Source organism: Acipenser ruthenus, chromosome 6, assembly GCF_902713425.1.
Source record: "Acipenser ruthenus chromosome 6, fAciRut3.2 maternal haplotype, whole genome shotgun sequence".
Taxonomy (NCBI): Eukaryota; Metazoa; Chordata; class Actinopteri; order Acipenseriformes; family Acipenseridae; genus Acipenser; species Acipenser ruthenus.
This window is the reverse complement of record NC_081194.1, coordinates 29,632,047-29,658,674: the sequence shown is the minus strand read 5'-3', so window position 1 is coordinate 29,658,674 and position 26,628 is coordinate 29,632,047. Positions and strand designations below refer to the sequence as shown.

Sequence of the window (26,628 nt, the reverse complement as noted above, 5' to 3'; positions counted from 1 at the left end):
GAGGGTCGACCTCACCAGTGTATTGGTGGTGTAGTGTGAGGTTGGTAGAGGGATGGGAGAATATGTCAAGGCATATTTCTGACAGGGATAATCCATTGCTATAGTCCATCTGTTGCTGTGGAGTCCGCTGACACCACCCGCTGTTGAATGAAAGCCATTGCATCTGTAGGATTATCAAAAGTGCGCTTGGCTCCGTTGACTGTAAGCCTGAGGTGTGCAGGGTACCATCAGGCCAAATTTAACATCATGGTAGTTACGTAGTAAACGTTTTGAGGTGGACCTTGATAATAAATGGGTGCGGTCTCTGTCCCTCCTTTGGCTTCGACTGTACTGATCTGTGAGCCCTAGAACTGGTTTATCCTTTAAGTTGAGTATATCTTGCAGAACTTGGGCAATGTATTCCGTGGGGTGAGGGCCCTCCACCCCTTCTTCAATCCCAATCAACCTAATGTTACTTCTCCTCCATCTGCCATCCAAATCTTCACATTTCAAATGTAATTCACGAACCTCTGCTGGAAGCTTGCCGAATTTAGATTCCAGAGCCGCTATGGCGTTGGTACATTGCTCTGCAGAATCTTCAAGCTCTTTTAGCTGATTTCAATTTTATTAAAGATATCAGATTTTAACGATGCCATAGCTTAGGCGAAGGTAGTAGCCGTAAGACAGTCCTGCCCGGGGCTCGACTCTCCCACAGCCCGCATTGTTTTGGTCTGGAAAGGTTGCGGCGACATGACCCACCTCTGGTGCATCTTTTTTAGTGCATGGTCCAGGCATTTTAACAATTTGTGAGCTAAGTAAACTGAGTACAACAGTGAAAAAGCCTTAACTCAGACAAAAAAAATAAAATTTGCATAAGTTATGCCTATTATTTAATTAAATTTTAGTGTGACCTCGTGGAGCTTAAGGGAGACACGTCTTACATGTTTTGCGCTCAGCAGTGCCCCCCCATAAGGTCACTTCTGGCACCAATGTAGTGTTCGCTCGGGTAGGGGTCCTGATGGAATCCGACTGAGACAAGATCACTGGGGAAAGGGAATAACAGCCTGTATTTATTATGAATAAATAATTCAAGGGGTAAATAAAAGGATGGGGGAAGGATTACAAAACACACACAGACACAGAAGTTCGGTCTCCCTTCTCTGGTACAGTCACCCCCTTTAATCCGTCTGGCTGTCCGTCTTCTCCCACTCTCTCTCATGCTTCCCTCAGCAGAGGCTCCAGGGCATCACGTAGCCATGAATAAAGGGCCTGTGCAGTAGCTAATGGTGTTTACTAGGTGGTTCTCTCTCTCTGTGTTGATCTCTCCTTTCTGGTCAGTTTGCCTGTCGTCGCCTTCTCCTGTCGTTTTAAACCTCACAAGTGGAGTCTATAGAAATGTAGGAATTTGTTGCCACCCAGTAATTGCGGTCAGTTTAAAGTGTTCAGCTCGAATCAATGATAGATACTCAGGAAGGATGGACATTTCCCAACTGCACTTGGAAAGGTAGATTGTTTTTGTTTTTTTGTAGTAGGTTTGTAGGGAAAGGGGTGAAGTCAACATGAACTGAGTAACCATTTCCGGTGTTTTTTCTGTGTTTATTGGCTATAAACCAATTTCAGTATTTTTGTATCGGGGTTGTTTTATCATTTTTAATCGGTTAACTAAAAAATCAGAAGCCCTATATATAAGCCATGGCTGCATTAGAGTTGGTTAACCAATATGTATTTATTATTATTATTATTTTTTTTAAAAAATATCAGTTAGATTGATTTCTGCCAGTGATGCTGCAAACTGTAATCCATAGTAGAAATATCAATATAAGTAGGAAAGATTAGCAATTTGATATAAAAAAAATAAACAAATAAATACATCTTTGTAAAACATTACCAATAAATAATGCAGATGTAGCATACTGTTTATAATGTTTCAGATACTGTATATGGCCCCCCATTTCTTATTATTTACAATTTTTAAAAAGTGCAGATAAGAGACATAGGACCCGCTGAGTTTGCCCTAGGTGAGCGGAGCAAATCTGGCAGCTGATTTAAAATCATGTCAGCTCTGTTCAGTGCCACGCAACGTGGTATGGTTGATTTCCAAAATAAGTGGTAAATCAGTAGGACGGTGATAAAAAAATAAAAAAAGACTGCAGGCTCTGCCAATCTGCTGCCTAAAACGGGAGCTGAGCAGTCAGTAAGGTAGGAGGTATGAATCAGATGTGGCAGGTTTTAGGGGATTTGCCTGATGGAGCCAGATCGCAGCAGCTCAACACTTGCAGTAGTGCATAGCATGCAGGTTTATGTATATTAAATTGGAACAAATGCAACTGTGTGTTAAAACCCAGTAAAATTGAACACAATGAGGGAAGCATGTAATGATAACAAAAGGGAGCCGAGTCAGTAGATTTCCAAATAGAGATTTTGGTTACAAATCAGGAGAAACATAGGGAATATCTATCTATATATATATATATATATATACAGTGCCTATAGAAAGTCTACGCCCCCTTTCAAAATGTTCACCTTTTGTTTCCTTATAGCCTGGAATTAAAATGCATTAAAATCTTTTTTTTTTTCATTTAGCAACACATCCTACCCCACAACTTCCAAGTGAAAAAAATATTCTAGAAATTTGTAGAAAATTAATTAAAAATAAAAACTGAAATAGCTTGGTTGGATAAGTGTCCACCCCCCTTGTAATAGCAATCCTAAATTAGCTGAGGTGTAACCAATTGCCTTCAAAATCACACACCAAGTTAAGTGGCCTTCACCTGTGTTAAATTGTAGTGATTCACATGATTTCAGGATAAATTCAGCAGTTCCTGTAGGTTTCCTCTGCTGGGTAGTGCATTTCAAAGCATAGTACCATGAGCACCATGGCACTTTCAAAAGAACTCCGGGACAAAGTTGTTGAAAGGCACAGATCAGGGGATGGGTATAAAAAAATATCAAAGTCCTTGAATATCCCTTGGAGCACGGTCAAGACGATTATTAAGAAGTGGAAGGTGTATGGCACCACCAAGACCCTGCCTAGATCAGGCCATCCCTCCAAACTGGATGACCGAGCAAGAAGGAGACTGATCAGAGAGGCTACCAAGAGGCCAATGGCAACTTTGCAAGAGCTACAGGCTTTTATAGCCAAGACTGGTCAAAGTGTGCATGTCACAAGAATATCCCAAGCACTCCACAAATCTAGCCTGTATGGTAGGGTGGCAAGAAGGAAGCCATTACTCAAGAAAGCCCACCTTGAATCTTGTTTGAAGTATGCAAAAAAAAAACACTCAGGAGATTCTGTATCCATGTGGCAAAAGGTTTTGTGGTTTGTCGAAACTAAAATGGAACTTTTTGGCCTAAATGCAAATTGTTATGTTTGACACAAACCCAACACAACGCATCACCCAAAGAACACCATCCCTACTGTGAAGCATGGTGGTGGCAGCATCATGTTATGGGGATGTTTCTCATCGGCAGGGACTGGGGCACATGTCAGGATAGAAGGGACAATGAATGGAGCAAAGTCCATGAGGAAAACCTGCTGCCCTCTGCAAGAAAGCTGAAACTGGGACGGAAGTTCACCTTTCAGCATGACAATGACCGAAAGCGCACAGCCAAAGCTACACTGGAGTGGCTAAGGAACAAAAAGGTAAATGTCCTTGAGTGGCCCAGTCAGAGCCCCGACCTAAATCCAATCGAAAATGTGTGGCATGACTTGAAGATTGCTGTCCATCAACGCTCCCCAAGGAACTTGACAGCGCTTGAACAGTTTTGTAAAGAAGAATGGTCAAATATTGCCAAATCTAGGTGTGCAAAGTTGGTAGAGACCTATCCCAACAGACTCACAGCTGTAATTGCTGCCAAAGGTGCTTCCACCAAGTATTAACTCAGGGGGGTGGAGACTTATCCAATTATGATCTTTCAGTTTTGTATTTTTAATATATAATTTTTTCTCAATAAAAACTTTTTTCCCCTTAACAGTGTGGAGTATGGTGTGTAGATAAGTGGAAAAAATCCTCATTTAAATGTATGAAACTCTGAGGCACTGACACAACAAAATGTGAAAAAAGTTCAAGGGGGTGTAGACTTTCTATAGGCACTGTGTGTATATATATATATATATATATATATATATATATATATATATATATATATATATATACATACATACAGGGTCATATGTATATATTATATATATGCAGATAACCATGTTTTATACAGACGTGCTCAAATTTGTTGGTACCCCTCCACAAAAAATGAAGAATGCACAATTTTCTCTGAAATAACTTGAAACTGACAAAAGTAATTGGCATCCACCATTGTTTATTCTATATTTTATAGAAATCAGACTTTGCTTTTGATTTTTTATTCAACATAATATTGTAAATAAGAAAACAAATGAAAATGGCATGGACAAAAATGATGGGACCGCTAACCTAATATTTTGTTGCACAACCTTTAGAGGCAATCACTGCAATCAAACGTTTTCTGTAGCTCTCAATGAGACTTCTGCACCTGTTAACAGGTAGTTTGGCCCACTCTTCCTGAGCAAACTGCTACAGCTGTCTCATGTTTGATGGGTGCCTTCTCCAGACTGCAAGTTTCAGCTCTTTCCATAGATGTTCGATAGGATTCAGATCAGGACTCATAGAAGGCCACTTGAGAATAGTCCAATGTTTTGTTCTTATCCATTCATGGATGCTTTTAGCTGTGTGTTTTGGGTCATTATCCTGTTGGAGGACCCATGACCTGCGACTGAGACAGAGCTTTCTGACACTGGGCAGTACGTTTCGCTCCAGAATGCCTTGATAGTCTTGAGATTTCATTGTGCCCTGCACAGATTCAAGGCACCCTGTGCCAGGCACAGCAAAGCAGCCCCAAAACATAACCGAGCCTCCTCCATGTTTCACTGTAGGTATGGTGTTCTTTTCTTTGAAAGCTTCATTTTTTCGTCTGTGAACATAGAGCTGATGTGACTTGCCAAAAAGCTTTCTTGCCAAAAATCTGTGCAAAGGACATTCTCCCAGAAGGATTGTGGCTTGTCAATGTGCATTTTAGCAAATTCCAGTCTGGCTTTTTTTTATGTTTTTCTTTCAAAAGTGGAGTCCTCCTGGGTCTTCTTCCATGGAGCCCACTTTCGCTCAAAAAGCGACGGATGGTGCGATCAGAAACTGACGTACCTTCACCTTGGAGTTCAGCTTGTATCTCTTTTTCTACCATTCGCACTATCCTTCTGTTCAATGTGGGGTCGATTTTCCTCTTGCGGCCGCGCCCAGGGAGGTTGGCTACAGTTCCATGGACCTTAAACTTCTTAATAATATTTGCAACTGTTGTCACAGGAACATCAAGCTGCTTGGAGATGGTCTTGTAGCCTTTACCTTTACCATGCTTGTCTATTATTTTCTTTCTGATCTCCTCAGACAACTCTCTCCTTTGCTTTCTCTGGTCCATGTTCAGTGTGGTGCACACAATGATACCAAACAGCACAGTGACTACTTTTCTCCATTTAAATAGGCTGAATGACAGATTACAAGATTGGAGACATGTGTGATACTAATTAAAGAAACTAATTAGTTTGAAATATCACTATAATCCAATTATTTATTATCTTTTCTAAGGGGTACCAACAAATGTGTCCAGGCCATTTTAGAATATCTTTGTAGAATAAGCAATAATTCATCTCTTTTCACGGCTTCTTTGCTTTATTCTATGACATACCAAAGGCATGCAAGTATACATGATAAAATAGCTTTTAATTTCATCACTTTTCAGGAGGAATGAAGCATTATTTCAATGAGCTGTAAGGGTACCAACAAATTTGAGCACGTCTGTATTACCTCACTTAATATCATACCGTTTATTATCACGATTTTTCAAAAACCGCTCGCCATGCTCCATAGGTTCTTTGAGAAATTACCTCTCTTAGCATCATCTCACAAACCCGCTTACTGTCACGTTTTGTGCAGGCTGTCAAAGGCTGCATGGTTGGACTTTACTAAGTAACCACAGGATCTAATTAATTTCCAACGCAACTAACAACCAATAATCTTCTCGGCTGATAAACTGACATTTTGTGCAGCCTGTCAAATGCTGCGTGGGCGGTCTTAACGGGATACAGTTTGGTTACAAAACACCAACCTCACCAAATTTTAACATAGTCTTATACAAATACACACAAAAAAAGTGCAATGCCTAATTGATAGCTCTCATCATGCCTTTTTTATACAATGACACAAACTGTTTCGTTCCAGTTAATGATACAAAACACATTTGTCCTGTAGTAAACAGTATGCATTTGTTTAAATGTCATGACCCGCTTTCACAAATTATGCTTGCACGGCAATCATGATATAAAGCGGGTTCATCTGTATATATATATATATATATATATATATATATATATATATATATATATATATATAACAAATAGATGGGCATCAGTGAGTCACAGGAAAATAATTCCATCTAGGGTTTCTGTGATGTCATAAATTACGAGACCAAAGGTTGAGTAATTTATAAACTGTCACAAGAAACCCGATCGGTTTATATCTTTAAAAGTATATATCTTTTTTTTTTAAATATTGTTTTATAGTCAATCATGGACTACCTGATTTATTTTGATGTTGTTTAATTTGTGGATTATTACTCACTTCAAACATACATATATAAAAAAAAGTCTTAACTCCCGATTGCAGACAAGTGCTTTTTTATATCCAACCCCTGTTCATTATGCATAAAAAGTAGTGAAAATGAGTAGCCTGTAAATGTATCAGGTATGATACATACCTGATACATTTACCTGTGGTTAGCAGTATGCAGGTGCAGGAGTGATGCAGTGATCAATAACAGACAGACAACGATAATCCAGGTGCAAGGGTATTTTATTTATAATCCAAAGTCTGATGACAAACAGTAAATAATAATGAATGGTAGTACACAAGGCTGTGTACTACTCAGTTTAACCCAGGGGTTCAGTCCTGAAACAATAAACACAGTCTTTAATACACCCACAATATACAAACACGGTCACCAGCCCAAAGTGAGTCCTGTAGTGCTCGTGGTGCAAATACAATTTATCATGAAACAAAATGCAGTGTTGTCCGGGTTTTGTGCTGGCCTGTAGTGACAGCTCCAGATCGTGTTAGCCGTCTAAATAACAAACAAGTACAATTAGACCCGACAAAAACAAACAAAACACTGACGATTCAGAATACGGTACTCCTTCCGGTTAGCATTAACTGTAACAAAGGAACTTCGCTAGTCCCCTTTTATACCGTCAATCATGACCCCTTGGTTAACAATTACAGCTGCTCCTCCAATCCGCGGCTGCCACATTGTTTCCCTTCTGGGTTGATGATTTAGTGTACCGTAGCTCCGCCCCCTTTCTAGATGGCCGACTTCCGCATAACCCTGGGAATTAACTGTCTGGCCAGCTGATTCAAACTCTGTGCCATTCTGAGACAAGGGGGTGGGGCGGAGCTAACAAAGCATGAACAGAGACACACACACAAGCAAGGCCGTTCAAACAGTAGCAGTGAGGAGAGCAGCAGTGTGGGTAGAAATGCTTAGTGGAAAAGTGCAGAGCAGTTTAGAAGCAGTTTGAAAGCAGGTTGACAGCTGCAGAATCTAAACTTAACCCTTTGCGGTCCATTTATTCAGCGCATCTCAGGCACGTCAGGTCCAATTTATTTTCAAACACGCAGTTTATTTTAGACGCGCTGTTTAAAAGTTGCTTTTTTTTCCAGAGTAAAACAGGTTTAAAAGGCACTGCATATCAACAGGACACTCAGTACTGCATCTCCAGACCCGCCCCACCCCTTGTTCGCTGTATTTTTCACATTCATAGTCGTGCATACTGCTAAATCATCTCCTGATCACTCGTTTTATCACCAAACTCCTCAATAATGCGATCCAAGTCGTTATTTTATTACTATAACATCTCAAAAAGCTCTGCAAATGTTTGTGATATTCTTTGAGCGCTGGATGCAGAAGCAGCTATCTTGTTTGTTTATGGCCATGTTATCTCTGTGGTGCCGGGTCTATGTGTACTGCTCAGATCCACCCCTTTTTTTCGGCTTCTCTCGGCTCCTATCGGTCTCACTTGGCCATTGAATGGTTTTCTCAGCTTTTTCCGGAGAAAAAACGACTAGAGACCTATGCTTTACGATCCTGTCCGACATCGGACCAGAAAGGGAAAATTGTAATGTCGGACCTGGTCCAACATAGGGCCGCAAAGGGTTAAGGGGAAAAAAAACGCATATCACATGTTTTAATAAACTGAAGTCCGAGAAGGACGGTAACAAATACACTAATACTAATAATAACAATTTCATTGAATACAAATGCTTGTAAGTGCAGATAGGTGCTGTATTAATACCAGCAGAACACGGTACATACAGAATACAGCAGAAACTGCAGTTTCATGCAACAGTTGTGACGGTGACCAAATGTTGTGTAAACATTTACTATTTAATATCGGAAATAGCAGAACCAACTCACTGCAATTTAAACTTGTTTTTACTGAAAAATAAACTGTAATATTGTAGCAGGGCAGAGCCCTGCCTGTAAATATTGTTGTTGTGTGGGTCCGCTGTTGCCGGCGTCGCCTCCCGAGGGTCCGCTGCTGCCGCCGTCGCCTCCCGAGGGTCCGCTGCCACCGTTGCCTGTGGACACTACAGGCTTAGCTTTGCTTGGGGTCGCTGCCAGCCCTTCATGGCAGCAGGGAATACTGTGGCCGGAGCCGCACAAAGGGGAGCTACCGGCTACGATGGGGGGGAGGTGAGGAGACCACCACCACCACAGCCCCGACCACCACCCCTGTGCCACAGCCCAGCGCCTGGGGGTTGGTTCCCTCAACCTGGGCTCCCAGACACCCAGGCTGCATGTCTGGAACTCTGGTCGCTGGGCCTGACTCCCAGGTCGCAGCACCACCAGGCAGGTCGCCTGGTCTCCTGCTCCGCTCCCCCTGGTTGCCCAGACGTTGCTCCACAGTCGCCTGGGCTCACACCTCTGCCTGGGGCTGCAGCCAACTGCTCGCCTGCCTGCGCTCCTGACGCCCCATCCACTATGCCTGGGTCCCCTGTCGCCGGGTCTTGGTCCCGCCAGGATGGCGCCGGACTATGGACTAACCCTCCCTTAAGGATGGGAGAGGAAGGACAATAGGGGACTTGAGGGAGGGTGGATGGCTTTCAGAGGGGGGGGGAGGTGGCCGTGGGGCCATGTGTGCTGCGCACAAGGGGGGGGGGGGGGGGGGGAATGTAGCAGGGCCCTGCCTGTAAATATTGTTGTTGTGTGGTGATTTGGTGGTGGTTGGCAGGGATGGGGTTAATTTCCTGTCCCTGCCAAAATACATGTGAGAATGTGGCTGGAGCTAATTGAATCATTGATAATTAGGCTCCAGCCACATGGTATAAAAAAGGGGAAATTCTTTTGTTTGGGGGAGGTGTTTTGGGGTGAGTGAACAGTGTGTTACTGGGTGGTTACATTTGTTTGGAGTGACAAAGTTCAGTGAAGGCTCTGCCCAGCCTGAACAGTTTTGTTTAACCTTTTGTTTTGGCCCTTGTGCCAGTTAGTTTGTAAGTGTTTATTGTGTGTGAGATTTGTTTTTGTTTGACCTTTTATTTTTGCTCGGTGAGCAGTGTTTTGTTCCAGTTTTTGATTTACTTTTGTTTATTAAACTGCGCAGAAACGCGTTAACTGCAGTTTCCTTGTCTCTGAGTCTCTCTGTCTGCCGAATACCATCTGGGCCCGCGACGCTACCCTGTCACAAATATGCAATCATAAGAGGTGTCTGTGTTACATGCTGTCAGATCTGGACTTCACTGACGCTGAGCATTGGAGCTGCAGCATGCTATTTCCCATGTTACACTGTACACAATTGGAGGTGCCGTCACCAATTCCAGACACAACACAACATATTTAAAATATAAACATGCTGATTTCATTGCAGTCATCAGCTGCATAGATTAACCACTCAGCAGAATGTGGCAACAAACAAGTGAGTACAGACATTAAGTTACTGTTTTAGTATCACTTGAGTGTTTTAACAAGTTGTATTTTAGCAGTTGAATATGATAACAGCCAACTTGCTCCTGAAGTGGCACCCAGCAATTTAATTTGGTTACCAATTTTTTTGTCCTGGAGCCCTGATTTGTAATTTTGTTTTAACGAAATGTATTTTAAAGAATAAATAGGAAACAAAAGCACAACGGGTCGTGAAGGTTATTGGACCAGAAGTGCTTTACCAGTGTTATTGCAAACAGTTGCACAAGCAAATGAGACAATTGTGTTATTTTTATGTTTGGCTGCACAGTAAAAGAGTGTTCGTAAGTGGAGAATGAGAGTGGAGACAGGAGGTAAAAGATAATTTAGAAGAAAATAACAATTGCTAACCAGCACAATACTTGTTATTGTTTGTTGTCCATCTGTTTGTTTGTTTTGACCTGCGTGCCTTTTGTTTTGAAAGTGTTTTGTGTTTTGTTTAAATATTTAATTTTGTTATTTAATAAAAATGCTGAGTGCCATAGCATCTCAGTTTTGCCCCGCCATCCCTTGTTGTGGTTTCTGTTTCTGGTTTGACGTCACCCCTGCAGCCATCCTGTTCACAGCATCATATTGTGAAGACACTGCCGATACCCAGCCCTAATCACTATGTTCTATAGACTGAAGTTGTTTGTTTACTCCATGATAACCAAATTCTGGCAACATGTCACAGCTACCCACCCTCCCACCAATAAACAAAAGATTTTAAAGAAGAAACCAAGATCGCTAAAAGTAAGTTGCCACATCTAAATAGCTAGAAAGCATTCAGTGAAACTACAAAAAACTAAGAAAAGTGAATGAGTAAATATATCATAGCTATAGGACTTGATTTTAAGAATTGTAAATTACATCACCTAGAAGAGGATGCTTTATAGTTTAACACTACAATCTTGCTTACAGCAAGTCATCCCAGATAGAATCATGAGCACAGACAGACAGATCAAACACATTACATTTCAAAGGAAAATGGACATCTGTCAATTCCCCAGGACACAAAGCAGTTGCAGGGAAGTGATGTAGCTGATTTAGTACCCCATGCTATGTGCAAAAATATATATTTATGGTCAGATGACTAGCAGGAAGCCACACATAAGTAGATTAATAAGTGGGTTATTAACTAATTAGCAGTGTCACCTGGCTATCTGTAGCTAAAAATTATACAGTAAAAGGACAATAGCCTTTTTTCTGATTTAAATATGATATACATTGTGTTAACATACTGAACATCAAGTAAAGTTCACATGTTAAAATATCAATTTGTCACCCTGGTTGTTCACATGTGCCCCTTCCTGTATTGCTTTCACTGAACCTCGGTACTGTTATTACAATTTGAGAGGCTAATGGCAGACCCCAAAGGAGATTACAGCAGACACTGGGACATCATTTATTCAATTTTGAATTGATTTTCCCTCTTTTATAGGACATGAAAACCATGATACATTTTTGTTTAAGATCAATGCTCTTCCACATGGCTTTTCTTATTGCAGAAAAGATCATGCAAGTAACAATAATGAAATATACAGTAATCTACCAAAAAATACTGCTTAGAGCATAACATGTAAGGGTGTCCATTTAATGTTAAAATCTATTCGGTAGAGATTCCTGGTACGACTCAGATTCTCATTTCAGCACCTAGCTAATATGTAAAAATAGACCAATTTTGTGGGATTTAGATTGCATAGAATATTAACTAGAGAAACACAAAAGTAGAGTAGATCTATGCTCTGTGTAACTGTATTACCCATTGTCAGGATGTGAGTGGTGTGTCAGTAAAGATCCAAACACAAGATATATTTGCAAGAACCAGGTCCATTTTATTAAATCCACGCCCCCATATACCTGCACTGATATGCATGGTTTAAACGGCGGGTCTTCAGGCCCAAACAAAACATTGAAACAAAATAAAAAATACAGTCCATAAATCCCACAAGTGCATGGAAAAGTGCTCCTAGTTGGTTGCTGTTGTGGTGCCGTGCTGTGCAGTGGTAGTGGTGCTCCCAGGTTTTTTGTGCTCCAAGTTGGTTGTGGTGCCGTGCTGTGCAGTGGTAGTGGTGCTCCCAGGTGTGTGTGCTCTGAGTTGGTTGCTGTGCTGTGCTGTGCAGAGGCAGTGGTGCTCTCGGGTGTGTGTACTCCGACTTGGTTGCTGTGCTGTGCTGTACAGAGGTAGTGGTGCTCCCGGGTGTGTGTACTCCGAGTTGGTTGCTGTGCCGTGCTGTGCAGAGGTAGTGGTGCTCCCACGTGTATGTGCTGGCCGCTACTCATCTGCGATGACAAAAAAGAATAACAAGCGCAGCGCTCCGGCGCGTTTCAGCATAAGGGGCTGTACTCACGTAGCTGCGTCCCCTTTGTACTCCTGTGATCAGCACGGCGCCACGCTCTGTCCAATTGCCGTGCACCACCCAGCTGATCATAATGGGGTTGTTTAGCAGTCCTGCAGCTACGCCCTTTCACCAGTATGGCCGACTTCTGGTTCTGTCCTACCATCGAGTCGGCCATCTCTGTGAAGGCGTACCACCAACCTTACCTAGCGCCCTTCCTAGTCGGGAGGTAGATTTGCAGCTCAGATTTCTTTTCTCCCGTTCACACCCATTTAGATAGCTGATTAATGGTGCTAATGACAATCAAATCCCTTCGGACTTTTTATGCTCATACATTTTCTTACAATATTTATCAACTAAATAGCTGCTGAAACACTAGCATAGACCTTGCATTTAATGTAGGTTAAAGAGAAAAAAATGCTCTCAACTTACCACGTATAACAGTTTTTAAAACGGCTAAATACAAGGTGTATCCCAGCTTGTTAGCTAAAATAATTTGATTTAATTTCAGTGACATCATAAAAAAGCTATAGATATGTTACCTGCTTTGACAAATAAGACCTGCTTAGAATTATTACCTTTATTAAACCACTGACACCTAGCTTTGCCCATACATTTCCAGCTTCTATTTTTCTATAGAGACAATTTTCTTTTCTTAAATAAACTGTCATGCTAGTGTTAATATATTGTTTTCTAGCTCATACTCTGAGAAATCCTGCTGATATAAAACATGTATATGTTAGATTGGTAATAGTATCTTTAGTGTGCTTGAGTAGAACAAATGTGTTTCCCTCATGGCTGTGCTAATGTGATAAAGGAAAATGGGCTGTTCATCAGCCCTTTGGAAGCACATTCTTTTTTGTGCATTAATACTTGAGACAAACTTTCAGGCAGTTATATTTCATATGTCAGCACTGAAAGTGTTTACTAAAACATGTGACAATGGCCGGGTTTCCATGCAGCTTAGAAAGTCGATAATCTTTCTCCACAGTCATTATTTATGTGACATAGCACACACACATACCACGCACATACCACGCATATACCACGCACATACCACGCACAGTCCATGCTCTATAGGAAGTGCGCGTCTAAAACATTGTACGACTTTAAAGGGTGGGTAAATCGTCTGACACTAAAAAGCCATACAATTGACCAAAAACATGCATATATTATGTATGTACGTGTATATATACTTGAGATGAGACATAAAACTGATGTCCTATTTGCAAGTGAATCTGCAGCAGCAGTGTTGTTGATGCATAGTTCACCCCCTAGTCTCTGGGTAAGTCGCTTTGAATAACATACAGAGTGCATGTTCATACTAAAAGAAAAAAAAAATTTAAAAAGTGCATATGTGTAAAGACAAGTAGAAAGCATAAACATTTGAAACCCAAGAATGAATATTAACATTAGTCCATCCTCACAAATGGTTATTTTGTATTTTGTAATTCACCCCAAATACAACATTTGTAGGCAAACCTTAATTATTGTCTACATCTTGCGGAGGAAGCACTTCAAATAACTAGTGCCACATGTGCCAGGCACACAGTTTGCTCTACTTTCAACTGTGTCATCTGGAATGAACATGAAAGATGTTTGCCAGCGGTTTTGAACACCAGCCATCCGTGGGTTACAAGGCCAATGTGATTTGGAGGATGACGCATATGAAAAACAGACGGATCACCTTCCCATCTTGCAACTTCACTTCTAAATTGCCCTTGTAATTCTTAATCATTCTGGATTGAGTTGATTATCCAGAAGTTTAGTAATCGGATTGTCATAATTAAGATGTATTTTTTAAACATGTGTTGGATGTTATTTGGGATTAGCAGGTTCATAATTGTCAGCATTGTGCTTTTTAAAATGTGCAAAGCTACAGTAGGTGCTTGTAGTACGTGTGTGGGTGTTTCATAAATCCATCGCCAGATAGTAAGAAGAAAATCACACAATAGGCAGTTAAGCAGTATTAGCTGTTAAATATAAATCTGTATTATCTTTTTTCAAATTTAATCAAAACTTTGCAGCTTGTCATGAAAAAAATTGTAGTAAATTAGGTTTGTTTTCATTTAATGGTATTAGATCATTCCAGAACTATAATGGATTACAAGTAACTGAGCTGCTCAGAGTATCTCAGTGAAAACAAAAACAATCTGTTCTGCTACTGAGGTGCTCAGAGGCTACAGAGCTGTTTTCATTGGTGATTTGAGTGAGTGGAAAAATTCTTGCTCTGAGCATCTCAGTTACTTAACACACCATTTTATATATCTTTAGTAAAGTATCAGAATTTTATATACAGTAGGGTTATAGGATCGCAAACTTCTGTGTATGAGGGGAGTATCAGCATGGGCAGACGTGACTGGAGCGACTGGACTTTATCATTGGTATACAAGTTAAAAAATGTTTTTATTAGTTTTTTTATTCATGACCAACCTTTATTAATCATTGTAATTTTCACTGAAAAAGGAAAAGGTAGAGAATACTGTTACGTGGCTGAGGTAGGTAGACCATTGTGATGTCCCTGTTTTAAATTTGCTTTGGAGTTGAATGGAATTCCTAGAGGTGTCTCAGGTATAAGCAGGTTAACAGTGCCGATATTGAAAACATAGCATGGTAAACACTTGATATGGTACAGATGATGTCATGAATTGGGTTTCTCTGTGATGGGTTGTGGAATACAGCAGCTGAAATGTCTACACCTACTGTATATTATGTAATAGATCTATGCAATGATATTTTGCCTGTTTGATTGGGAGCTATTACCTTATTTGGACATATTGGAATTTAATATTGGATTATAGGATGACAAGCGGTGTATAAAGGAATATCAGCACAAGTAGGTGAACAGATCAAACCTGAAAGCAGAGGTCCGTTTACGCGCCAGGAGTATCAATTTTACTCAGAAACAGACGGCTTTGGTTGGCTTTGCCGTCTACCATGCCTTACTCTCAGTATTCATATGGTTGAAAAAAAAATATACCTTTCAGCATAGTAAATTAAAAACTGTGAAATCACCAATGTATAACCTAATAGCACATGTAGCCATGTGTCACACGGCTGGCTGAGTGGTGATGTCAGAACCAGGAAATGAATACACAGACACAGGACAGATTAGGTGAAATGATGAAAACGCTGTTGCGCGGTTTATTATAAAATAAAAGGTTTAAACAGAAAACAGGACACGGCACTTGAGGCCAAAATAAATAGACAAACAAAACGGACTAACACTTAACAAACGGTGCACAGACAGACACACAAACAAACACGGTGAGTAAATAAACAAACAAGTATCGTGCTGGTCCTACCAGCACGCGATAGCAATTGATATTTAACTTTAACTTTAACTATATTTCTCCTTCTCTCTCCCGTTCACTACTCACCGAACACCCAACCCCGAGTGAGTGAAGCGTACACCTATATATACTGTTGTGCTGGGATTCAATTACTAATTAATTATTCACTTGAATCCCAGCACGTGAATTAATTATGTGCAACCTCGTGCTCACATATTATATACTTTAAATGCACGTGAAGTGATGTGCAATCCCGTGCCTAAATACAATTATACATTTTAAATCACACATGAAACACAGACCCGTTTATATCCCGAGTACCAATGCCTATACACCAACATTAACACAGCACATGCAACATACAACACAGAAATGCACACAGGGGCGGAGCACATTGCCACACCATGTGACAGAGTCATCTGGAAATTCCCGTATATTTCCAATGACAGAGTGTAAGCAGCCCTGTATAGATACTCTAATAGAATGAAGTTGCAGTTCAATGTAGATTCAGAGTAATAAGTGAGTTAGGACCACAGGAACCATGGAAGGGAAGCAGGTTTTGAAGAAAAGCACCATGCCTCAGTGGAGACTAGGAACTGCAAGTACTGTGAATTAAGGCTGCAGAAACCTATTTTGTTTTTGTATTAAAGATTAGAGGTCACATGGGTAGAAAATCCGGAACCGGGTATCTGCCGTGAAAAATACCCAGGTACCCGGATCTTTTTCGGGTAATGATGGTTTAAGTGCATGATACATATTTTAATACTATATAGTATACACACATTTAGTCCCTTCAGATCTGTAACCTTCAGTACTGGAAACATCTGAATAATAATAATAATAATAATAATAATAATAATAATAATAATAATAATAATAATAATAATAATAAACATCTCAGTTTAAATACAGTTAAATGCACATCATGCTGCGGGATTCTTTGTGACATACTGTATATTGGCCATATTCTGCTGCTGTTGTTGTTGTTGTTAAATGGCTGTTAAGCTCAGTTTTAAAACTAATGCAGTAGTACAGCACCGCTATTACGTTATGGACTGTCGCAATAGCTACCGTAAATTGAGGCAGCTGGGTTTTGACGGCGGTCGCAAAAGAGTTAGTGGGACATGTGCATCTGTGTTTGGTTGTAACAATAAAGTGCCTTTCCTGATCACTAAATTCTGTCTTGTGAATACATAACAATGGCATCCAAGCAACGTGTGTGGAATGTCTTCATGAAGCAGGAGAAAATGGAATTTGCAAACTCTGCCAAGGAACTATTTCATTCAAAGAGGAAGCATGCTCCACATTATTTTTATTTTATTTATTTGCTTATTTATTTTTTAAATAAAGGCTAATTATTTGATCTTTTTGGTAAGAAACTATATCTGTGCAATAACTGTAGATAAAGCATTCCGTATTGGAAGCCACACGGTTATATTAATGGATCACAGAGTTATCACTGACATAAACCATCAGGATGTTGTTTTGTTGTTTTCTTTCTGATTTAGTTCCTGAGAATAGTCGCCACAGTTATTATTATTGAGGTGTAAAACCTTGATATCCTGTCAGTTAAGAAAAGGCTTAATCATGCAAAGCTTATTTTAACTTTGTCTTTATTATGCCGGCCAGAGACCCACGCTTACAACTGTATTGTCATATTTTCTACATTTTCTCAAATTAATAAATCAATACCCGGGTAGTAAAAAGAGATCTGGGTAGCATCAGGTATCCCGACAAGTACCCAGGTTTTCGGGTACCCATGCCGACCTCTGATAAAGATGTATTTTTATTTTACTTGCAAGTCTCATCTGATTTTTTAAAATGGGAAATCCTCTGCCTTTTAAATCAGTGTTTTACTGTAGCATGTTTTAAATTTTGATTGACCTTATAGCAAATCATATTTTTTCATTTTCATTCTTGACACTGTTATAAATTGTACAGTAGTTGTAGTTTAGTATATGATCTACCACAGCATATACATGGTAACAGTGTACCGTGTAGAGTTAGCACAACAAACTCTTTGTAAACTGTCTTGTACACTGATACAGTACTTAAAACTTAGTGGGCTCAATAAGAACAAAAGTTTATACCAGCGTGATACTTGTGTGATCCATGTCTGTTTGTCTGTCTGTTTTGGCCAACGTGCCGTTTTGTTTTGTATAAGTGTTTTGTTCTGTTTTGTTTAAACTTTTTATTTATTAATAAAACGCGCCTCAGCACCTTCATACCCCAGTGCTGTCTCTGTGTGTGCTACTCCTTCTTGGCCTGATGTCACCACACAAGCCAGCCTGTTCACAAGCACAAAGAGAGATTTCCAGCAATAGATTACTTTTTGAAAACGTTATTGGTACTTTTATGTCTTAAGTTTGATCTGTGAGCCATTTCAGGTCAAATATTTGGTGACCTCTCACATAAAAACTGTTTTACCTAGGGACGTGAAACTTGGAGAAATCTTTTATCTCTATGGCACCAACATCTTAGCCAAACAGCATCAAAATTGGAAGAGGTCAGGTCAGAAACCTTCCTGAAATGATTGATTTGACATGGACTGACCCACAATGGGGTTTCGGGAATAAAAAGACAGAGCTGATTTTTCAGTTCTGATAACATTTTTACATCTTATATTTTTTATACTTTACTCTTGTGTTCCACTGAAATAAAGAATTTCATATTCCACGAAACGTAATTTAACCCTGCCCATTTCCCTGCATGTCTGTGTGGTTGCCATAGAAGTCTGTGTGGTATCCGTGCTTGTAAGTAATGCTATTGGAAACTGTGGAATTGAAAGAGATATAAAATACACTTAATTTGTATAGAATAATGAAAGTCTCAAATATATAGTAACTGAGATACTTCTCTTTTCATCTTTGTGTTCAACTTAAAATCACACTAAAAACGTGTGTGTGTGTGTATGTGAGAGAGAGAGTCACTATATTCAGTTAAAAAAGGAGATACTGTTTATTCTCAAATGATAGCAGCCTGCATTATGTTTAAGCTGGCCTTTCACCCAACGATTGTATTCCTGTGGTCCCTTGGTTTGATTGGAGTGTCTATCGAAACTGTCTAGAGCACTTCAGGCCCTCTTGCTGCCCTTTCTTGAGTGTATGTGTGCAAAGCAGCAGTTCTTGAGAAGGTAATCAGAAAATGTTTCCTTTTACAGTGCCACTGTAGCAAGGTACAGAACACTGAAAAAAAAATGACAATTGAGCTTGGTGAGTGCAGAACCCATTTCAAAGGACTGAATGTAGGCTAAATGGCATGAAACACTTCAGAATTCATTTACATCAGCCTGACTCATCTTTAGATCTTTTGTGGAGATGCATTGACTGGTTAGAAATTCTCACAATGTTCTTCAAATTCTTCAATCACTAGTCATAAAAGTATGAGAGAAGTGTGCTCAAGACACTGTCCTGTTGTGTTACTATGAAAGCAAAATTTACCAGAGTATTATTTCTTAAGCATTTTACCATTTTCACCTTAGAAAAACAACCGTTATTATTATACAGTACATAATAGTAATAGGCAATAACAAATATTTTACTTTGAATTGATATTGAAGTTGCCTTTTTTTTAAAGAGCCGTTAAACTTGTGATTTAGAGCAGTAACATAGTTAATGAACTGTAAGGGTGCTGTTTTGATGACTGGAAAAACAAAATAAAAATGTAAACATTTTTTAATGTTCCTCCCATACCAACCTAATATTTACGATCAAGTGAATAATTACCTTACAAGTGTAGCCACTTTGTGTGAATACAGTAATTGGAAGTCACTACAGCCAAGTTAGAATTACTGTGACGTCCTGTAGAGTAGGGGTTCCCAAACCTTTTTTTCCCTGAGGCCCACTTGAGCAGCTGCAATAGACACTGCAGCCCATTAACAATTCTTGAGCAAAATTCTTAATTTTAATTATTACATGTTGTTACAGAAAGACAATGATTCTTGGTGGTAAATCTCCCTCCCGACCTGTGAGGGCGCTAAGTAACGGGAACAGAGTACACTGGACTGCTTGGCCTGACACTTTGTTCCTAGGGTTAAAAGGAAGTCGGTCATTTAGAAAAGTGGCCAGGCTTCGGTACACTAACTCATCGACCCGGAAGGGAAATGATGTGGCAGCCGCGGATTGGAGGAGCGGCTGCAATCGTTTACCAAGGCGTCATGAGTGACGGTATAAGAAGCGGTCGAAACGGCGTAATCTGTTCCTTCATTTTGGTTGATGGAAAATAACCCGGAAGGACCTGTGTTTTGTGTATCCGTATTGTTAGTGTTTGTTTGTTTTGTCTAATTGTTTCTTGTTATCATTAGACAGCTAACACGTTCCTGAGCTGTCGCCAGAGGCCAGCACAAACCCGGAACAGCACTGCACTTGTATCACAAATAACTTTATTTGCACCACAAGCACTAATTCACACACTAACAAACGTGTATGTGTTTTGTGTTTTGTGTGGGTGTATAATAAAAATGGGACTATTATTTCGGGACAAACCCAGGGATTACAGATTAAGTAATACATGCCGCTGTATTACAAACATTGTTTACTGTTTGTTTTGCCATCAGGCACTGGACATAAAAATATAATTAAACAAACTTTGCTCCTGGATTATAATTGTCTGTCTGTTCATTGATCACCTGCACCTGCACACTATTAACCACTTTGCCACATGTGGTGTCAGAACATGGGATTATGGATCACGCATCACTTGCAGCGCTATTGGAGGTGCTGGACAGCAGACACGGCACCCGTAATGATGGCCCCAAAGGCAAGGGCACTGAAAATGACGACGGAGGATGACCCCATGGCTTACCTTGTCGCTTTTGAGCGGCTGGCTACCACTGCGTCATGGCCCATCTGGGATCCTGCCTGATCAGGGAGGCTCAGGCATCATACCAGGCCATGATGGACACTGAAGCCGCTAACTACTACCTGGTAAAGCGAGCCATCCTACGCCGGCTCAACATCACGGGGGAAGCGCACAGGGTACGGTTCCGGGAGTACCGAAGATGTCACTCTTGAAATCAGGATTTAAAGGATGTGTTGCAGTAAGAATACCTCTGTTAAGAAAGTGGAACAAGACTAAAATATGCACAATAACACATAAATTGGACTATGGAACAATGGTTAAAGGTGCTTTGGACTGTTGATGGATGGACAACGACACCTGTGCCTTCTGCCAGTTCTGCTGACAATTCAATGCTTGTCTTCTTTCTATTCCTTAAGGATATTATTTTCAAGTATTGCTCATCCTTAGACAGCTTTTTGGGTCTTCCAGTCCTGGGTTTGTCAATTACAGATGATGTTTCTGTATACTTATTGATTATGCTTCGGATACCACACCTTGAAAATCGAGTGATGCGAGCTATTTCGCTCAATGTTTGTCCTTCTTTATTATAAGTCAAGGTTGTTGACTTGCATAAAGAAAGCACTAGTGGAGGCTTTGAGTAAATTGTTGATGCTCATAATGCATCAGAGTAGAAAAATGCAACATGTCTAAGACTTTTGCACAGCAGTGTGTCTTGTTTAACTTTATACTACATTTACAGGGCTGAAAATATATATATAGTAATATAGCGGGTTGTGAGAGACGGCAGGGAGGGGGTTAAAACCTCCCTGCAAGAAAAAAATATGTGGGAATGCACCTTTTTGTTTGATTTGTATTGCTTTATTGTTTCAATTGATTTGCTTATTGTTTAGTTTAATTGTTTGATTATTAATTATCATCCGCACCTGGGCTATTTGGGAATTAGACTCAGGTGCGGGAGTTTAAAAGGAGAGCAAGCAGTCTGCTTGGGGCTGCTGAATGGAAGGAGGCAGAGAGGGGTGCTGTCTCTGAGTAGCCAGAGGAAGAGAGAGAGAAAAAGAAAAGTAAGTGTGGTACCAAACTGGTGTTTTGAAAGGACGGGAAAACAGCTTAGCTGTCCCGTGTTAGGAAGGGTTTCCTGAAGGTTGAGTTAGTGCTCCAAGAGGAGCTAGGTGTTTATTTTGATTTTGTGTGTTTTGTTTTGTTTTCTGTTTATTAAAAAAAATAGCGCAAACGCGCTGAAAAATCCACTTCTGTGTTCTGGGTCGTATTTTTAAAGGGGCAATGAACCCGAGCGAGGGTCAATCGTTTACAATATATATATATATATATATATATATCTCACATCTTTATATACTTGGTCCCTTTATGCTAGCTTGTCAATTTTTGTACATGTGAAATGTTTTTGAATAGATTCAGCATAGACTACACAAAACCCTGAAGTCTTTAAAGCCCAAGAAAATTGGTAACAATTTTATAAAAATTGTATTAGAAATGTTATAGAAATCTGACATGGTACAGTTTGTTCTCATTTTGTGTGTTTTTTCTTTTTTTTCTTGTCTATTCTTGTGCCTTTCTAGTCCAGGTGTTTCTTCTAGCTTTTTGTTGACATTAACATCTAACCACTAATTGTTTCAGCTTCCTTTTCCTTCAGATTTCAAATTATATCAGTATTACACTGCATTCCAACATAAATATCATTATGGAATAACAAACCAAATTGTTTGGTTTCTTTCATTTCCAAGCATCACCCACGTGCCAGCATATTCCCTAATTAGACTTTCTGTAATTAGAATAGAATTCTGAAATGCAAATGATTATTTTGACAAAAATGTCACATTCCTATTGTTTGTTTTTAAAATGACACATTCCTATAGCATATTGACATTCTTGGCAAAAGTACTGTACAAAGCTGCAAATGAAGTATTCAATGATTGGAAATGTGTTTTTTTGGTAATTAAAAAACAGGTGCCAACAATAATGACCAGTCAGGCTCCTTCTTAATCTTCTCTGAACTGATTATTATGAACTGTCACCTGTTAGCCCTAAATTGATTAGCTCAACTAAGTTAAGGCCAACTTCAACTAAGGGTTATTATTCAGTTGGCCAGTAGTCCCAATTACATTGGAGAACAATACAAAACAGTATTTCAGAGACTGGGAATTGCGTAAACTGTATTTGTGTGTGTGTGTTTTTGTGCACACAATGCATTATTTATATTTGTTTTTATTTATACATACAAATTAGCAGTTTTCTTTCATTTGGAACCGCACCCTGTCAACATTCTCTATATACTTTTATACACTGTTGTTAATACAGACCAACAACAGATTATACATGTGTGTCAACAGACAACAACGACAAACACTCATTTCTGATTTTTGAGTACCTGTTCACTCAGCAAAAAAACCCAAAAAAAACATAGTCCTTTTTTATAATTTTGATGATACATGCATTTCCCTTTCTTTCACAGGTGCATAGCACAAGGCTAAGTATCTTCATAAATGGCTTAGAGGGAGACAACACTGCTTTTGACACCCAGTTACTAGCAGGTCCTGTAGTAGACGTAACAACTAATGCTGCTGTTCGAATTGGGCAAAATTCTAATGGTGAGGTGTTTTTTTTTGTTCACCAATTAGAGGAAATAGGAATAACAGTATGGTCCCTAAATACTTTTAAAGAGGTATTTTTTGTTAATGTTCTCGAAGAGAGTATTTGTTTGAATCACCACTTTTGAATAACAATCTTGATGTGTTTCCCAACATTTATTTGTTTACTGGGCATCTTTTTCATGCAGCATCCTACATGCACAATGACATCTCATTTTGTGAATGTATTTTCTACTGTGTAACTTTTATGTGCTCTCAATGTATGCTGAGTTCAAATCAAATGTGTGTGTGATCTATATATATATATATATATATATATATATATATATATATATATATATATATATATATATATATATATATATAGCTATAGCATTAAGAACCTACAAATTGCTGAAACCCAGACTAGTTCAGCTCATGGGCCATCCCAATTTGTTGTACTCAATTGGTCAATTTGATACATAAAATAAAAGTTTTGAAGTCCAAACCTAGTATTGAAGCTTGGACTTGGAAAGCTTTCATGTCTGTTTTTTTATATTAGGATTTCCATGGGGGATATGTGGTAGTGGGAATAGATAGAAATTGTATGAAAAATAGCAACTTTTTTCAACTTTATATAAGAAAAAAAGCAGATGATATATTCATTCTTACAATAAAATTTCAGCCTGCATAATCCTATTAACATGTAAAAGAGAAACAGTTCCAAAAGCAGCTTCTCTGAATTTTTCTGTTTTGATGTCAGGTGCTCCCAAATGATGGTTAAAAAAAGCTTAGCAGTAGTCATGGGAACAACTTCTCTGAGTGACTTAATTATCATCATTGTTGCTCCTATATGATATGATAAGTGAAATTCCTGAGATTTGTTGCTTAATGAAAGTGACACATCTATAAAGAGCCTCTGCTGAGCTATTTAAGATACTTCACCATATATTTTAACTCTCTTATACTTGAATGTATTGAAGCTCTTAGATCTTAACTGGACTCTGAAATACAAACTATTTTCATCCTTGGCATACTAAGAAGCCTGCCCACACTGTCTACCCAATGAGATCACCACATGTGCAACCCAGAGCTTGAGCATCTACCCTGCTGAATTTGCTGGTGGCAGATATTAGAGGAGTAATAACCAAGGCAGGCAACATTATCACTGCCCCCCTTATTTTATGCTGAAGATCTCTTCGTTCCTTTTGTATGCATATTTTTTCAGCACCACAAAATAACGTCTACACATCCCCTTTTCTCATATAAATTCCTGTGGTAAATGTCAGTTTCCATGATCCATGAAGGGTCTCACTCTGGTAACCCATTTGAATGTGGGAGTAAAAGTGTGCCAGGAAGAGCAGTCCAGACTAGGTTTAAAGAAAAAGAGCAAATAATTATAAAAAATGTGCATTACAAAGACGAGGGGACCAATGTTCGTGCGATATGTTTATTTGTGGTGTATAGGGTGTCTTCTATTGTTATGTAGTGCAGTTTGGGCGAAAGGGTCGCAAAGTGAAGCTGTTTTGGCATCTCAGACTTTGTGAAGTGATTTCTGTTATAATAAGAGACACTCTACACATGACATGTTAACTTATTATAAATCACAAAAAGTAATATTGTACTCATAAAAGTGGTTTTATTGTACTTTAGACCCATGGCTTATGCTCTATGGACATGATGACATCTATACATGGGGTGCGCTAGAATTTTCATAAGTCTTCAACAGTGATTGGTTGATAAGAGAAATTTGATTTTAAAGCCTTGGCTAACATTAACTAGAAATTAACTAGCCAATTTCTGTTAGCTAAACAACAACTCAAATGAATATAATTATGATTGTTCATTACCACTGTATTATTTTATTCATTGAATATGTGTCATTATTTTTCAGGTTCAGACCAGTTTATTGGAAGAATGCAAGGTTTTCACTTTTATTGCACAGCCCTAACCAACAGGTAAAGGAAAGTTAATTCTGCAAAATAATAATAATAATAAAAACCTAGAACTTATAATAACACATTGCAAAGTCATCATTTCCAGCTGATGGATACATGCCATCATATACTATCTATAGGATACAAAAAAACACAGATGTGTCACATCAATATCAGGGTGTACTATACTGTATATTATAACATACTCATGCTTTTCATATGACAGAGAAATCTATGAAGTGTTTTCAGGGAAGCTGCCGCATCTCCACACTCAAACAGAATGCCGATGCCCAAGCAGTCACCCCCGTGTGCACCCTTTGGTTCAGAGGTACTGCATTCCCAATGGTGCAGATGATACCACAAATGACAGGGTCCTGCGACTCAACCTAGACGCCCATCCTCTGAATTATATTAATGACAACGACATTGGAACATCCTGGATTTCTACAGTATTCACTAACTTAACTCAGCTTGAGGATGGAGTAACTATAACCTTTGATTTGCTGAATGGAGAATATCAGGTAATTTACAGTTTGCTGTGATTATCTTAGATGAACTGTATTTCACTTATTTGCTGATGTTTTGGCATTTGACACCCAGCCAAGCATATACTCAGTCAAGCGTATTCAGGTTGCTTGAATTCAGTCTAAATTGCTATAAATGGATTTTGAGTGGTGAACTACTGTATCTAATACATCTGTGTCACCACAGTTCAGCACAAGCTAATACATATTACAAACTTATGAATATATATATATATATATATGTACACACACAAACACACACATATATATATATATATATATATGTACATATATATATATATATATATATATATATATATATATATATATATATATATATATAATAATATATATATATATAAGAATGCAAGGTTTTCACTTTTATTGCATAGCCCTAACCAACAGGTAAAGGAAACTTTTAATTCAGCAAAATAATAATAAAAAAACCTAGAACTTATAATAACACATTGCAAAGTCATCATTTCCAGCTGATGGAAACTATGTGATACATGCCATCATATACTATCTATAGGATACAAAAAAACACAGATGTGTCACATCAATATCAGGGTGTACTATACTGTATATTATAACATATACATGCTTTTCATATGAGAGAAAAAGAGAGTATTTGTTTGAATCACCACATTTGAATAACAATCTTGATGTGTTTCCCTACATTTATTTGTTTATTGGGCATCTTTTTCATGCAGCATCCTACATGCACAATGACATGCATTTTTAATAGTATGTATTGGTACTCTCATTTTGTAAATGTATTTTCTATTGTGTAACCTTTATGTAATCTCAATGTATGCTGAGTTCAAATCAAGTGTGTGTGTGTGTATATATATATAATATATATATATATATATATATATATATATATATATATATATATATATATATATATATACTTTTGACACACACTACCGGTCAAAAGTTTTAGAACACCTTTTTCCAGTTTTTATTGAAATTTACGCAGTTTAATGTCTCAATGTACTCTGAAATTAAAGCATAGAACAAATAAACAATTGGAGATAAAAAAAGAAATCATGGAATCGTTTTGTTTAACAAAATTTAATCTAAATTTTTGACTCATCAAAGTAGCCACCTTTTGCAGATATAACAGCCGAACACACTCATGGCATTCTTTC

At 38.8% G+C, this 26,628-nt stretch overlaps 1 protein-coding gene across 1 annotated transcript in view; it reads left to right on the top strand.

Moving 5' to 3' along the window:
* Positions 1-26,628, top strand: part of ush2a (Usher syndrome 2A (autosomal recessive, mild)) — a 387,586-nt gene that overhangs the window by 14,320 nt on the left and 346,638 nt on the right. The window contains exons 3-5 of the mRNA XM_034017082.3: positions 22,896-23,031; positions 24,905-24,968; positions 25,174-25,468. Of these exons, the coding sequence (XP_033872973.3) occupies positions 22,896-23,031; positions 24,905-24,968; positions 25,174-25,468 (495 nt within the window). The remainder of the gene's footprint in view (positions 1-22,895; positions 23,032-24,904; positions 24,969-25,173; positions 25,469-26,628) is intronic.